This window comes from Podarcis melisellensis (assembly GCF_964234715.1).
Source record: "Podarcis melisellensis genome assembly, chromosome: 13".
Taxonomy (NCBI): domain Eukaryota; kingdom Metazoa; phylum Chordata; class Lepidosauria; order Squamata; family Lacertidae; genus Podarcis; species Podarcis melisellensis.
In genome coordinates this window covers 6640998-6655458 of record NC_138545.1, presented here as the reverse complement: position 1 = coordinate 6655458, position 14461 = coordinate 6640998, and the positions used below count along the sequence as shown (strand labels likewise).

Here is a 14461-nt window from a genome sequence, read left to right as displayed (position 1 = left end):
AATTCAAAAATCAATTTAGGGGGGAAATCCTTCCAATAAACATTAGATGATCACCAGGGCTAGCTGGCTAAATTAGTCCTATTTGGGCCAGTGAGGAGACCAGGGGAGAATTAGCTGTGGGGTCCCAGAGTGGGTAATCTTCATAAAAAGGGGAGGGGGAGGGAAGGAAGCGGAATAAAAGAGCAGGCTAAGTTCAAATTGAAAGCCAGGCGGAATAGCTCTGTCTTACAGGCCCTGCGGAAGGAAGTTAAATCCTGCAGGGCCCTGCTCTCATGGGACAGAGCATTCCACCAGGTTGGAGCCATCACTGAAAAGGCCCTGGTGGAGGATAGTCTGACTTCCTTAGGGCCCGGGACCTCTAAACTATGGTTGTTCATGGACCTTAAAGTCCTCTGCAGGGCATACCAGGAGAGGTGGTCTGTAAACAGGACTGTTCTTAAACCGAGGTCCCACTGTATAATGAAGGCGCCACAACATCTTCTTCACACTTTCTCTGTGTATCTTAGGCTATCTATCAATATATATTGGTACCACAATGGGGCAGGCAATTCTTCCCCTTTTATTCTCACAACAACCTTGCAAGGTAGGATAGTCTGAGAGGCGGTGACTGGCTCACGCAGACCCTGTGAGCATCGTGGCTGAGTGGCGATTTGAACCCCGGCGGCCCTCCACCCCCAGTCCTAATCTGGCCCTCTTAAGCCCTGTGCCACGATGAGATGCTCGCTCACTCTGTCCTTTTCTTTTTCTTCTTCTTATTCCCCTCCCTCCTGCCTGCTACCCCGAAGTCCCTGCAGTCTTTCTCCGTTGCCGACTCCCGGCTCAAAACCCGCACCAGCATCCTGATCAACACCCTGGGCAGCAACACTTGCCTGACCAAAGTGGACCTGAGTGGGAACTGCATGGAGGACATTGGAGCCAAGATGCTGTCGAAAGCCCTGCAGATCAACAGCACGCTGAGGTGGGCGGGGAAAACTGGCCGGTCAGGCAGGGCGGGGGCTTCCCGGTTGGTTTGCCCAGTCTTTGGATCTCTGGGGTACACTTGCCCCCCCCCCCAAAATTGTGCCACGTGGACCCGAAAATGCCTGCCTGGACTTCTTTGAGAGGGAAGAGGAAATTTACCTCAGCGCTCTCTCCGACTCCTCCCCATGAGCACAAGGATTGTTGCTCGCACAATGGGATCTGTGGAAGGATTAACGCTGGGATCACTTCTCTTCCTCAAATCTGCACTAGCAAATCGAGGAAATCCCCAATAATAGATTTAAAGGGTGAATTTGTGGAGGAGGAGAAGGGGTGGGGAAGTCCAATGGCAGTAGCCTTGTCCTGAGGGGATGCTGAGTTAGGGTAGCGCTGTGTTGGCCTCAACCCTACCCCCCCAAAACCCCCAAATAGTATGGAGGTTTGTATAATCATAGAGTTGGAAGGGACCGCAAAGGTAATCTGGTACAACCCGCTGCAAAGCAGGAATCTTTTGCCCAATGTATGACTTGATCCCACAACCTGGAGATTATAAGTGGGGGATGAAATGGGAAACCAGGGAAGGGAAAACGTAATGGAGTATTCTAAGAATGGGCTCCTGGTCAGGTGTACTGTGTCTTCCTATCTTCTTTGGTGATCACTCATAGCCGAGTAAGATTGTCTTCCATAAACACGGTTTTATCAGTGAGTCCGTAAGTGACTGTGGAGGCCAATTCTGGATCCACACATCCTTCCACAATGGGGACATCGGTTTCTGGGCAGGAGTTGATCACGGTGAGGGTTTGCCAAGCGTGCCTTCCTCTTCGCGCATTTCTCCCTTTCGTCCTGAGTTTGAGTGTCTTCAAAGCCCACGACACCTTTGGTAAAGGCTGTTCTCCAGTTGGAGCGCTCACAGGCCAGTGTTTTCTGATTGTCGGTGTTTATACTACATTTTTAAAGATTTGCCTTGAGAGAGTCTTTAAACCTCTTTTGTTGACCGCCAGCATTATGCTTCCCCTTTTTAAGTTCGGAATAGAGTAGTTGCTAACGGAGGCTGCTTCACATAACTGCTGTTTGGCAGCCAAGGAGGGAAGGAACTCAACTGCTGGTTGTGGGTCAGGAATTGATAAGTCAAAACAAGAGATGGGATCACAACTGCTACTTGTTCCCTGCTACCTGTTTCTTGCTTTCTTTCTTTTTTATAAAATTTTTATTAAGGTTTTTACATTACAAAAAATAAAGAAAAAGAAAAAATACAAAATACAAAATAAAAATTGTTAAAAACAATCAATCTTTCCATCACATTATTTTCCATTTACTTGTTTCTCGGACCTCCTCATACCTCCCTTTTTTGTATTCCAAATCAAATTATTAATTTAACAATTTCTTTCCCTCTTTACGCTACCCAAATCTTATTTTAAAATTATTACAATCTTAAATCTTTACTTGTATAAACCCGTTTTTTCATATCCTTTTAACCCATTACAGCTAGAAACCACTTAGTTCCAATCCAACATTATTCTAAAATTCCTTAATTTTGCAATGTTTCTGTGAATAGTCTTTAAATTTCTTCCAGTCTTCTTCCACTAACTCTTCTCCCTGATCTCGGATCCTGCCGGTCATTTCCGCCAATTCCATGTAGTCCATCACCTTCATCTGCCATTCTTCCAAAGTGGGTAAATCTTGTGTCTTCCCCTGTTTCTTGCTTTCAAGGAGTATTTCCTGGGATAAGAACAATACGACTGCACAAGGCTTTCAGGACATCGCCAGGGCCTTGGAGAAGTGAGTAACTGGAGCGGTTTTGTACTCCTTTTCCTCCAGGGAATGGGGGCGGGGAGCCACCAACATGGCTTCTCGTACTCACGTTTCCATGAGAGAGAGTATGTGGCTTACAGGTTTCTGAAACGTTAAGTGGTTTATAAATGCTTTCAAATAAGGAAATAAAACGGCCTCTTTTGCAGCAACTACACCCTCAAGTTCATGTCCTTCCCCATGAGTGACATCACGGCGGCCTACCGAAACGCCCCTGAGAGGACGGACGAGGTGTGGCAGAAGGTGAGCCCTGCCCCTTCCCTACGGGCCTCGGGATGAGGGGAATCATTTGGTCCCGTTTGCATTTTAGCAAGAACGCGGGTGGCGCTGTGGGTTAAACCACAGAGCCTAGGACTTGCCGATCAGAAGGTCGGCGGTTCGAATCCCCGCCACGGGGTGAGCTCCCGTTGCTCGGTCCCTGCTCCTGCCAACCTACCAGTTCGAAAGCACGTCAAAGTGCAAGTAGATAAATAGGTACCGCTCTGGCGGGAAGGTAAACGGCGTTTCCGTGTGCTGCTCTGGTTCGCCAGAAGCGGCTTAGTCATGCTGGCCACATGACCCGGAAGCTGTACACCGGCTCCCTCGGCCAGTAAAGCGAGATGAGTGCCGCAACCCCAGAGTCGGTCACGACTGGACCTAATGGTCAGGGGTCCCTTTACTTTTACCTACCCAACTCATTCCTCTCGAACAATCCTTCAGCACTTGCACTTCTCCGAATTTTGCACTTGCCCCTCCCCCAACCTAGTAATGTGTGTAAAAAATGGACATATGGGGAGAAAGTCTGGCTGCAGAAGCCTTTATCGGCAGAAATAACACGCAAGCGGCGTTTTATGAGGGAGAATTGCTTACGAAAACGCGTATAAAGTGGTTCCGTTCCGGAAGACCGTTTGACATCCGAAACATTCGAAAACCGAGGCACAAAGGGCGTTCTGCAAATTTACAGAGAAAATTGAGAACAATACAGCAGTACCTCAGCGGAAGCCATTCGACTTCTGAGGTGTCGAAAACGGGAGCATTTACTTCTGGGTTTATGGCGTTCGAGTTCTGAAACGTCCGTCAACAGAGACATTCGAGAACTGAGGTACCACTGTATCATAGCTGTCAATGTTTCCCTTTTTTAAAGGAAAATTCCCTTTTTCCGAATAGGATTCCTCGCAAGAAAAGGGAAAAGTTGACAGCTATGCACTATATTGGGTGGAGCGGCATACAGAAATTCAGGGCGAAAGGAAAATTGAGTTTTTGTGAGGATTTCTTTAGAAATCATCATCTGCGGCAGTTGTAGCAGAGAAACTTGAATAGATTTGGACCTCTGGAGAAATGCCTATTTTTTCTGCTGGCGTGTAGGAGTGTCGCCAAATCTCAGCTTTGGCATGATCCCTCCCCTGTCTCTTTCCCCCTTCCTCTCTCCCCTTCAGATCCAGTGGTGTCTCCTCAGGAACAACCACTCGCAGAAGTTCCCCCAGGACCAAGCCTTCCGCCTCCACCAGGGAATCGTCACCAATAGCGCCGAGCAAGTAAACGTTCCCATCTCCCTGTTTGGCACACACTTGCCACCCCTTCCCGCGAATTCCCGTGGGGAACGAGCGGGGCCTGTCCGCCCCATGCCCGGAGGGGCTGCTGTGATTGACCGGCCAGCGGGTTCGGGACTTGGCGCCTTGGCGAGGGGCAGGAGCTAATGGCCCCCTGTCTTGCCCCTTCCCTAGATGATGAGCCGCCTCTGTGTCAGGGTCCAGGAAGAGGTGCGGTTGTTGCGGACCTGCTCCGCCGACACGATCCAGGAGGAAGTGCTCTACGCCCGGGAACTCATGAAGGAAGCCAAGAACTCGCGGGCGGTGAGCGTCTTCTGTTTATTTACATTCCTGGCCCCACGTTTCCTCCGAGGATCTGAAGGTGTTGTGGTTCATTTCCCCCTCCTCATTTAATGCTCACGACAACCCTGTGAGGTAGGTTAGACTGAGAGGCAGTGAGAGGACGAAAGTCACCCCGGGGAGCTTTGTGGCTGATATAACTTCATATTGAAATTGAACTGAATTGAAATACTTTATTGTCACTTGTACAACTTGTATACAGAGAGATTACACGAGCACCCCGCACTCAGCTCTCTTAGTCTTAATTCCCCTCGTTTACTGATGCACACCCACCAAACCCGAAAGTCAGTTGCCCTGTTGTTATCTTTTCATTCAGCAGCCTAACAGCCCATGGATAGAAGCTGTTCTTTACCCTTTTGGTGCAACTGCTTCTATATCTTCTGCCCGAGGGCAGGAGATCAAGAAAGTGCCGGCCAGGGTGTGAATCATCCCTGAGAATTTTCCTCACTCTCCTGAGGCAACCTTCTTCCGCTATTTCATCCAGCGGATTCATGGGACAGCCCATAATATCTTGTGCTGTATTCACCACCCTTTCTTCGCCTTGTCAGCTATTATTTATTTAAAGGGATGCGGGTGGCGCTGTGGGTTAAACCACAGAGCCCAGGATCAGAAGGTCGGCAGTTTGAATCCCCGCGACAGGTTGAACTCCCATTGCTCAGTCCCTGCTCCTGCCAACCTAGCAGTTCGAAAGCACACCAGAGCAAGTAGATAAATAGGTACTGCTCCAGTGGGAAGGTAAACAGCGTTTCCGTGCGCTGCTGTGGTTCGCTTAGTCATGCTGGCCATATGACCCGGAAGCTGTATGCTGGATCCCTCGGCCAGTAAAGCGAGATGAGCACCGCAACCCCAGAGTCAGTCACGACTGGACCTAATGGTCAGGGGTCTCCTTTACCTTTACCTATGACCGTAATAGAGATTTGTAGTGTACTGAATTTCTCTCCCAAACGTTCTCTGTGAAAATCTGGATCCAAACCCAAATGGCAAAAGGGTCTCTGTAGGTGTGTTCCTTGTGTGCTTTTTAATGATTATATTTTTATTGCAGTTTATTGAATAAAAAACTCACACAGAGAGAAAAGCACCCGCGAAACATCCTTTCTCTTTTTCTCTCTTAGCTCTTCCCCAGTCTGTATGAGCTTGGGCACATTTTGGCCAGCGACGGTCCAGTCCGGCACAGGCTAGAATCAGTGGCCAACGAGGTCTCAAAAGCAGTCGACAAGGAACTGCAGGTATTGCGAGGGCACGGTCCTGTTTTCATTTTGCTTTTCTGTTGTTCATTTACTGCATTTAAAAACCCCACTTTTCTTCTAAAAGAGCTCAAGGGCGGCATACGTTGTTCTCCCCGCTCCTTGTTTTATCTCCACAACAGCCCTGTGAGGTAGATTGGGCTGAGCGGTTGTGCATGGCCCAAGGTCACCCAGCGAGCGCCCCGTGATCTGAACCCAGGTCCTAATCCAGGCTTCCTCAAACTCGCCCCTCCAGATGTTTTTGGCCTACAACTCCCATGATCCCTAGCTAGCAGGACCAGTGGTCATGGATGATGGGAATTGTAGTCTCAAAACATTGGGAGTTTGAGGAAGCCAGTCCTAATCCAACCCTCTGATCCAGGCTGCGAATAGAATATTAAAAACACGATAAAACATCAAACAATAAAAACTTCTCTATACAGGGCTGCCTTCAGATGCCTTTGTTTGTTTCCTTGACATCTGAGGGGAGGGCGTTCCACAGGGCAGGCGCCACTACTAAGAAGGCCCTCTGCCTGGTTCCCTGTAACCTCACTTCTCGCAGTGAGGGAACTGCCAGAAGGCCCTCGGAGCTGGACCTCAGTGTCTGGGCTGAACGATAGGGATGGCGATGCTCCTTAAGGTATACTGGGCCGAGGCTGTTTAGGGCTTTAAAGGTCAGCACCAACACTTTGAATTGTGCCCAGAAACCTCCTGGGAGCCGTTGTAGGTCTTTCAGGTGTTATATGGTCTTGGTGGCCACTTCCAGTCACCAGCCTGGCTGCCACATTCTGGATTAATTGTAGTTTCCGGGTCACCTTCAAAGGTAGCCCCACGTAGAGCACATTGCAGTAGTCCAAGCCAGGAGATAACCAGAGCATATTAAAGCAAGGGAATATAAACATTTATGAGCTCCTCGCTGCAACTGCTACCAATTAATTGTGGAGTTATCTTTGACTATGAAGATCAGGCATAGGCAAACTCGGTCCTCCCGATGTTTTGAGACTACAACTCCCATCACCCCTAGCTAACAGGACCGGGATGATGGGAATTGTAGTCCCCAAACATCTGGAGGGCCGAGTTTGCCTATGCCTGACCAAGATGGTGTTTGTAGAGTTTTTGGAACGGTTCACCATTGGTTCAACACACCAAGAGGCTCGAAGAAGCCTGTGGTTGCCATGGTGACCAAATAAATGGAGAAGAAGGCCCCTTGGGCCTTTGGGAACTGGTCAGCCCTCTGCAGGAACACCCGTCACCTTGTGCGAAAGGGCAGGTTTGATTCTTGAGAAAGACGCCTGCCGCATGGTTGGCATCAGGGCATCCCACGATGCTCTTCTCTTGCCTAGTTGGCTGCCCATTGTGCTGGGCCAGGGGGTAACACGAGTAATGCGGTCTCGGTCCGGTCCCGAATCCAAGGGTTCCGCGAGAAGTCAGTCCAACAGGGCCACGGCAGGACATGAGGCAGAAAAACAGGTCAAGATCTCAGGCAGGTTCTGGCAAACAGCAATATTGCTCCCACAACCTTTTATCTTAGTCGGGGTAACAGCTGGTCCTGATCCCCCGGTGACTCACCTCCCTGTCTCGCTGGAAGGTGAGCACTCCTCCTGAGAGTACTTAGGTCTCTCCTTCTCTCAGACCTTAGTCTCTGCAGCTCGGGAGATGTCGGTGGGTTACTAGACCTAGAGGCCACCTCAGCCTCTCCAGACCCAACTGGTAGTGAAGCAGCTGTAAGTGATGGCCATCTGAAGGCAAGAAGGTAATCCCCGCATCTGGAGCCAGGGCAGGCTCAGGCCCCTGACTCGGCCCAGCTGGTGCTTGTCGCAGGGGAACCTGTGCAGACTGCGGCTGTTCAGAATCAGGCCCAGACTCGGTTCAGATGCCACCTGAGGCAAAGGATCTGGTGCAGACTGAGACTCCTCTGGTTCCGAACCTGAGTCCCAGGCCACCACACCTGCTTCTTCTCTCCCCTCTGCAGGTCATTCTGGAGTCCATGGTTTCCCTCACCCAGGAGCTGTGCCCACACGCCGTCCAGGCGGCGGAAGAGCACAACAAGATGCTGGCGGCCGTTTCGGAGCGCGTCACCGTGCCCCGAAACTTCATCCGGGGGGCTCTGCTGGAGCAGGCTGGCCAGGACATTCAGAACAAGCTCAAGTGAGGAGCAGGAGGGCGCAGAGGGGATGCCATGCGGGGACTGAGAACGGCGCTTTTCACAAAGCGGGTTCTGTGCCACTGAGCTACTGCCCCATAAGCTGGGGGGGGGGGGAGGCAGTCATGCTATCCGAAGTGGGGCCTGGCCAGGGCTGGATTTAGGTTTGATGAGGCCCTAAGCTCCTGAAGGTAATGGGGCCCTTCATATGTCCAGCTGTCCTTTGCCAACAACAAATTGTCGCTGTTTTTTGCATTGAATATATGCTGTATGGTCATTTACGGACCTAATAGGTACCTACAGCCATTTGCACATAACAGAATATGTATTTGATCAAAGTAATTGTTGAATTCAAATACAATTAAGAAGAAGTATATTAATAGTGAAATACAGTAGAACCTCGACTTAACCACTACCCCATTCGCGAACAATCTGACTCGCGGCCACAGCAAACCTGGAAGTAAATACCGGGTTTGCTGCAATTCGCACCCATGCAGAACGGTGCTTCTCCCAGTGACCCGGATCGACTCACGAACGGACCTCCGGAACGGATTCCGTCTGTGAGTAGAGGTTCCACTGTACAATTAGGGAGAAGTATATTAATAGTGGGGCGCGGGTGGCGCTGTGGTCTAAACCACAGAGCCTAGGGCTTGCCTATCAGAAGGTCGGCAGTTCGAATCCCCGTGACGGGATGAGCTCCCATTGCTCGGTCGCTGCTCCTGCCAACCTAGCAGTTCAAAAGCACGTCAAAAGTGCAAGTAGGTACCGCTCCAGCGGGAAGGTAAACGGCGTTTCCGTGCACTGCTCTGGTTCGCCAGAAGTGGCTTAGACATGCTGGCCACATGACCCGGAAGCTGTACGCCAATTCCCTCGGCCAATAAAGCGAGATGAGCGCCGCAACCCCAGAGTCATCCGCGACTGGACCTAACGGTCAGGGGTCCCTTTACCTTTACCTATATTAATAGTGAAATATTTATTAAGCTCTAACTTAAAATGATTTTTTATTCATAAGAAACTTAATAATGCAAACACATTGGTATTTGGCAATAACAATAATTCCTTTAGAAACACAATTTACAAAGTCACAAAATCTAGTCTCCAGAAACTTGCTGCAATGTGAAATAATAATAGGTGTAAATATATGATGCAAACTAGTAATAATTATAAATAGCTTTATTAATATGAAATGAAGTGTGTTATAACTTGTACAATGCGATTGTAGTTAATACAATGCATTTTTTTATATAATATCAATGTCACCATAGTAGTCCACTAATGGACGGGGCCCATGACTTACATCATAGGAGCCTATGCAACACAAAACACTGTAGCTGTATGTAGGTTTTGTTTTATTTGTTTTTCATCCTATATTTTGGAAATGTACATCCAGTTTTTTCCCCTTTAATTTTTTGGGGGGCCCCTAAGCTATAGCTTGTTTAGCTTATACAGTGGCGTAGCATGGGTTGTCAGCACCCGGGGCAAGGCAAGTAATTTGCGCCCCCTAACCCGTGGATTTGCGCCCCCTAACCCTAACCCCCAGATGTTGCGCCCGGCCCCCCTGCACCCCCCCACGCTACGCCACTGAGTTTATACGTAAATCTGGCACTGGGCCTGGCACAGGGGTTGGGGGGGGTACGCGAACCTCTCTGACCCTCTCGATCTCTGATCCCACGCCCAGCGAGGTCAAGCTGTCGGTGGTGACCTACCTGACCAACACCATTGTGGAAGAGCTGCTGCAGGAGTTGTACTACGCTCACAAGAGTCTGGTGAGAGCAAGTCCCATTCCGCCCCAAATTACACACCCGGTGGTTCATTTAATCCAGGGCTCAATGCTAGAAACTGTGCTGAGGGGGCATTGGACCAGGCCTCAGCCCTGACCTCTACAAATTGCTACCTAACCAACTCCCCCCAGGGCATGTGCAGAGTGCTTGGCCACCAGCGCTGAGCCAATGCATAGAAGGCCCCCCCCATTGGAATTAGCAGGTAGAATGCCCCTTTCACTATTTTTAGCAGGAGAGGGAACGAATTCAGGCAAGTGTACCGCAAAACCCGCTGTAATTGTGTCCTATATGTATGTGTTCAGCTGATTCCAATTACAAGTCTCTTCCCCTAAAAGTATCTCAAAGCGATTTCTCTGTAGAATCATAGACTTGGAAGGGAGGGTCACCTAGTCCGACCCCCTTCAAACATGGATACGCAGCAGGAATCGAACCCGCAACCTTGGCATTATCAAAAGCCATTCAGTGTGTGAAAAGCACAGTTGAAAATAACTTCAGATGCCACCTATATATAATATAATAATAATTTATTATTTGTACCCCGCCCATCTGGCTGGGTCTCCCAGCCACCCTGGGCGGCTTCCAACAAAGATTAAAAATACATTAAAATGTCACACGTTAAAAACTTCCCTGAACAGTGCTGCCTTGCGATGTCTTCTAAATGTCAGGTAGTTGTTTATCTCTTTGAAATCTGATTGGAGGGTGTTCCACAGGGCGGGCGCCACCACCGAGAAGGCCCTCTGCCTGGTTCCCTGCAGCTTTGCTTCTTGCAGTGAGGGAACCACCAGAAGGCCCTCGGCGCTGGACCTCAGCGTCCGGGCAGAACGATGGGGGAGGAGACGCTCCTTCAGGTATATGCTGACGTTCACCTGCAGGCCTTCCTCTCTCTTGCATCGGGGAGGCCTCCCTCTCCCCTCTCAGCCTGTAATGCCTCCCCGATCTCCTCCCCAACCTCAGGCCCAGCACATCAGCCACCTCCGCCGGCTTTCCGAGGGCCAAGACAACGCCGCCCTCCTGGAGCAGGTTGGGAAACCCCGTCTCCATGACCACGAGGAGACCACGGACGACGAGCTCGGCTCCAGCATTGTAAGTGGGTGAGCTCTGGGGAGGCCCCAGACTCCCATCTATCCCTGGAAGGGGTTCGCCTGACCTCTCTCTCATCTCGCCCTAGGACACCATGGCCATCAAGAGGCGGAAGAACTGCCGCAGGATCCGGCCCGCTTCTGCCTTCATTAGTGAGTGTGAGAGCTGCCTGCCCCAAACGCCACCCTCCCAACCATACCTTTCGCCTCTGCGGACAGGCTGTAGTTCAGTGGTTGAGTGTCTCTTTTGCATGCAGTCTCAATTCCCAGTGATGCCAGCTAGGGCTGGAAAACCTTGGCCAGTGTGGGCCAGGGATAGCCAACGCGGCGCCCTCTGGAAGATAGGGCGCTCCAGCTCTCATCCTGACTGTTTGCTGTGCTGGCAGGGGCTGATGGAGATCTGGGTCCCAACATCTGGAGGATTGGCTACCCCTAGTGTGCCCCTGGGTCCCCAGTTGCTGGACTACAACTCCCATCATCCATGTCCGTTGGCTAAGCGGTCCGTGGACGATGGTCGTTGTAGTCCAAGCAACGTCACGGAAGCCAAGGTTGAACCCGCTCCAAATGTCTATATATTTCCCCCCCCCCCAACCAAGTCTGCATCTATAAGCAGTCGGCTCATGTGTTGTGAGTGTTGTCTTGTCACCAATCCATTGATTAAAGGGGATCATATCTTTTTATTCTTCCAGCTCATCAATAACGCTCTCTTGGCCAAATAGATATTCCCACTGTGGAATATAACAACACAATAAAATTCAGAACAGAAACAATTAATTGCACGTTCTTCTTTCCTTGAAATCCAATTGAAAATCTTTAATGAATTCAACAAAGCTAATGAACTTGATGCGGTCATTCCAGCTCTTTGACACCCGATAGTCATTTAATAATAATAATAATAATAATAAAATTTATTATTTATACCATCAGTTTGATTTGAGTTAATTTTATAATGAATGATTTTGGTATGTTGTACTATTTTATTGTTGTTAGCTGCCCTGAGCCCGGCTTCGGCTGGGGAGGGCGGGATATAAATAAAATTATTTTTTTTTATTATTATTATTATTATTATTATTATTATTATCATCATCATCATCATTATTATTATACCCCGCCCATCTGGCTGGGTTTCTCCAGCCACTCTGGGCAGCTTCCAACCTCCAGCCTGCCCCCTAGGTAATTCCACTACCCCCCACTTTGAAAACTGCTGCTGCAGCCGAAGCCCCTCACCGTTTCTTCCATTGCATCTGAAAATGCCCACCCCATTGCAAAGCACACTTCCCCCCGTCCCTTCCCTCTAAGTGGTATAGTCTTTCCAACCAGACAGACCCCCATCCTTCTCTTGCAGGTGGTTCTGAGCAGGATGGCGACCTGGTTGTGCCCAGGATGGACTCCCCGCTGGGCTGGATCTCGCTGGCCAGCAGCAGCCAATATTTGCATTCCCGCAGCACGTCCTTCGAAGCGCTCTCTGACCTGCCGACGGAAGGGGCCCGGCTGGAGCACCGCACGCGCAGCCGCCCCCGGCCGCCCCGTGCCGCCCCGCAGGGCAGGTTCCGGCCCAATGTGAGTATCCTGCACACGAGCCCCTGCGGCTCTCCTGTCCGCCTTTCTGTTCCTCCGCTTGCTAAGCTTCTCCCCCCATTGCTTTCCCGTCCTTGCTGGGCGCAAATTTGGCCTCTTGGTGTGAGAGGTGGGGCTGCACAATTCCTTAAGGCCTTTTGCAACTTGGCTGATCTCGTGCCTAATGCTATCATGTGGCGGCGAACTTCAATGTCTAAAATCCCGGGTAGAGGACAAGGATCCCGAGATCACGTTAAGGGTAGCCAAATTCTGTGCGATTGCCATAAAACTTAGGGAACAAGCTGTGCTATCATAGTGATCAAGGTTTCAAATGATAATTTTAGGTTACCGTATTTTTCGCTCTATAAGACGCACCAGAACATAAGACGCACCTAGTTTTTGGAGGAGGAAAGAAAAAAAATATTCTGAATCTCAGAAGCCAAAACAACAAGAGAGATCGCTGCGCAGCGAAAGCAGCAATCCCTCTTGCTGTTCTGGCTTCTGGGATAGCTGCACAGCCTGCATTCAATCCATAAAACACACACACACATTTCCCCTTACTTTTTAGGAGGGAAAAGGTGAGTCTTATAGAGCAAAAAATAGGGTATATGTTAGTGACTAACTTTTAATTTATATATTTTTTAACTGTAGCTATATCTGTATTGACCCTGTTATACCTAATTGCAAATTCAAATGTATCCCTATCGTGTTTTCTGACTTTCTTGATATTGTGTGTGGGATGGAACTGGTCTGTGACCGAAATAATAAAATTCAATTCATGTGGTGGCTCAAATCCCGGCTCAGCCCCGCCTTCCCACCCTCTGAAGCCCGCATTTGGGGGCTTTCTGCTGGATTTGGCCGGCAGAAGGGTCCCAGCAGAGGGGCATCTCTGCCCCATCCACACACACCAGACTGACGCATAGGTCGCTCAATTTCTCTGTTGTTATTAAAAATAATATCAATTTCTCTGTTATTATTAAAAATAATATTTATTGAAGTTTCAACAAAATTTCAAAAATAGAAAGAAAAAATAAAACAAAAAATACAAAATACAAAAAAATAAATAAAAACAAATCAATTTTTCCATATCTTATCTTTCATTTACTTGTTTCCTTGACCTCCTCACACCCCCCTCTTTTGTATTCTAGCTCAGTTAGTTAATTCAGCAAATCCTTTCCATCTTTGTTTTTATCTTAATAATTTATCTTAATATATTATAACTTTACATTCTCACCTGTTAACAATCCATTTTTACATACTCCTTTATAACATTACTGCTAAAACCACATAATTCCATTCCAGCATCCTTCTAACATTCCTTAATTTTACAATGTTTCTGTAGATAATCTTTAAATTTCTTCCAGTCTTCTTCCACCGACTCTTCTCCCTGGTCTCGGATTCTGCCACTCATTTCCGCCAGTTCCATGTAGTCCATCAGCTTCATCTCTGTTTGCCACCTCCCTCATTTCCTGTCCACTACCGGTTGAATTCACCCACTTTCCACTCAATTAACCTCCCAATTTCTTCCTTTTTAAAAAAAGTTTTTAGTTATACTTTTTTCGAGTTTATACATTTTGTTAATTTTACATTCATTTTAACCTTTCATAGTTTGACTTCCTTCCCCCTCTTTCTGCGGCTCCTTAAATTTATTTTTTAATACCTTCCACATATCCAAATTAATTTAATTTGCTCATTTGATGATCTAATTTACATATATACTCTTCTGAAACTGCAGGTTATTACAATAATCCTGCCAGTGTTTTTTATCTGTTAGCAATTTATCTGTGAATATTCCATAAACCATTTCCATTCATTTATTGAAAAAAGTTTGTTATCTTGATTTCCTATTCTTCCAGTAAGTTTCACCATTTCTGCATATTCCATAAGTTTCTGTATACGTTCTTCCTTTGCTGGGACTTCTGCTTCTTTCCATTTTGGGGCGAGTAGAATTCTTGCCGCTGTAGTAGCATACATGAATATATTTCTATACAATTTAGGTAGTTCTGTCCCAATAATTCCCAAAAGAAAAGCTTCTGGGTGTGTG

The 14461-nt window shown here is 48.3% G+C and overlaps 1 protein-coding gene across 3 annotated transcripts in view; it reads left to right on the top strand.

Annotated features, from left to right (window-relative positions):
* Positions 1-14461, top strand: part of CARMIL3 (capping protein regulator and myosin 1 linker 3) — an 85838-nt gene that overhangs the window by 53817 nt on the left and 17560 nt on the right. For all 3 annotated transcript variants that reach the window (XM_081886716.1, XM_081886714.1, XM_081886715.1), the window contains exons 21-31: positions 786-958; positions 2668-2736; positions 2916-3009; positions 4182-4280; positions 4470-4598; positions 5747-5860; positions 7830-8005; positions 9679-9766; positions 10736-10864; positions 10950-11013; positions 12206-12420. In XM_081886716.1, coding sequence (XP_081742842.1) covers positions 786-958; positions 2668-2736; positions 2916-3009; positions 4182-4280; positions 4470-4598; positions 5747-5860; positions 7830-8005; positions 9679-9766; positions 10736-10864; positions 10950-11013; positions 12206-12420 — 1350 coding nt within the window. The remainder of the gene's footprint in view (positions 1-785; positions 959-2667; positions 2737-2915; positions 3010-4181; positions 4281-4469; positions 4599-5746; positions 5861-7829; positions 8006-9678; positions 9767-10735; positions 10865-10949; positions 11014-12205; positions 12421-14461) is intronic.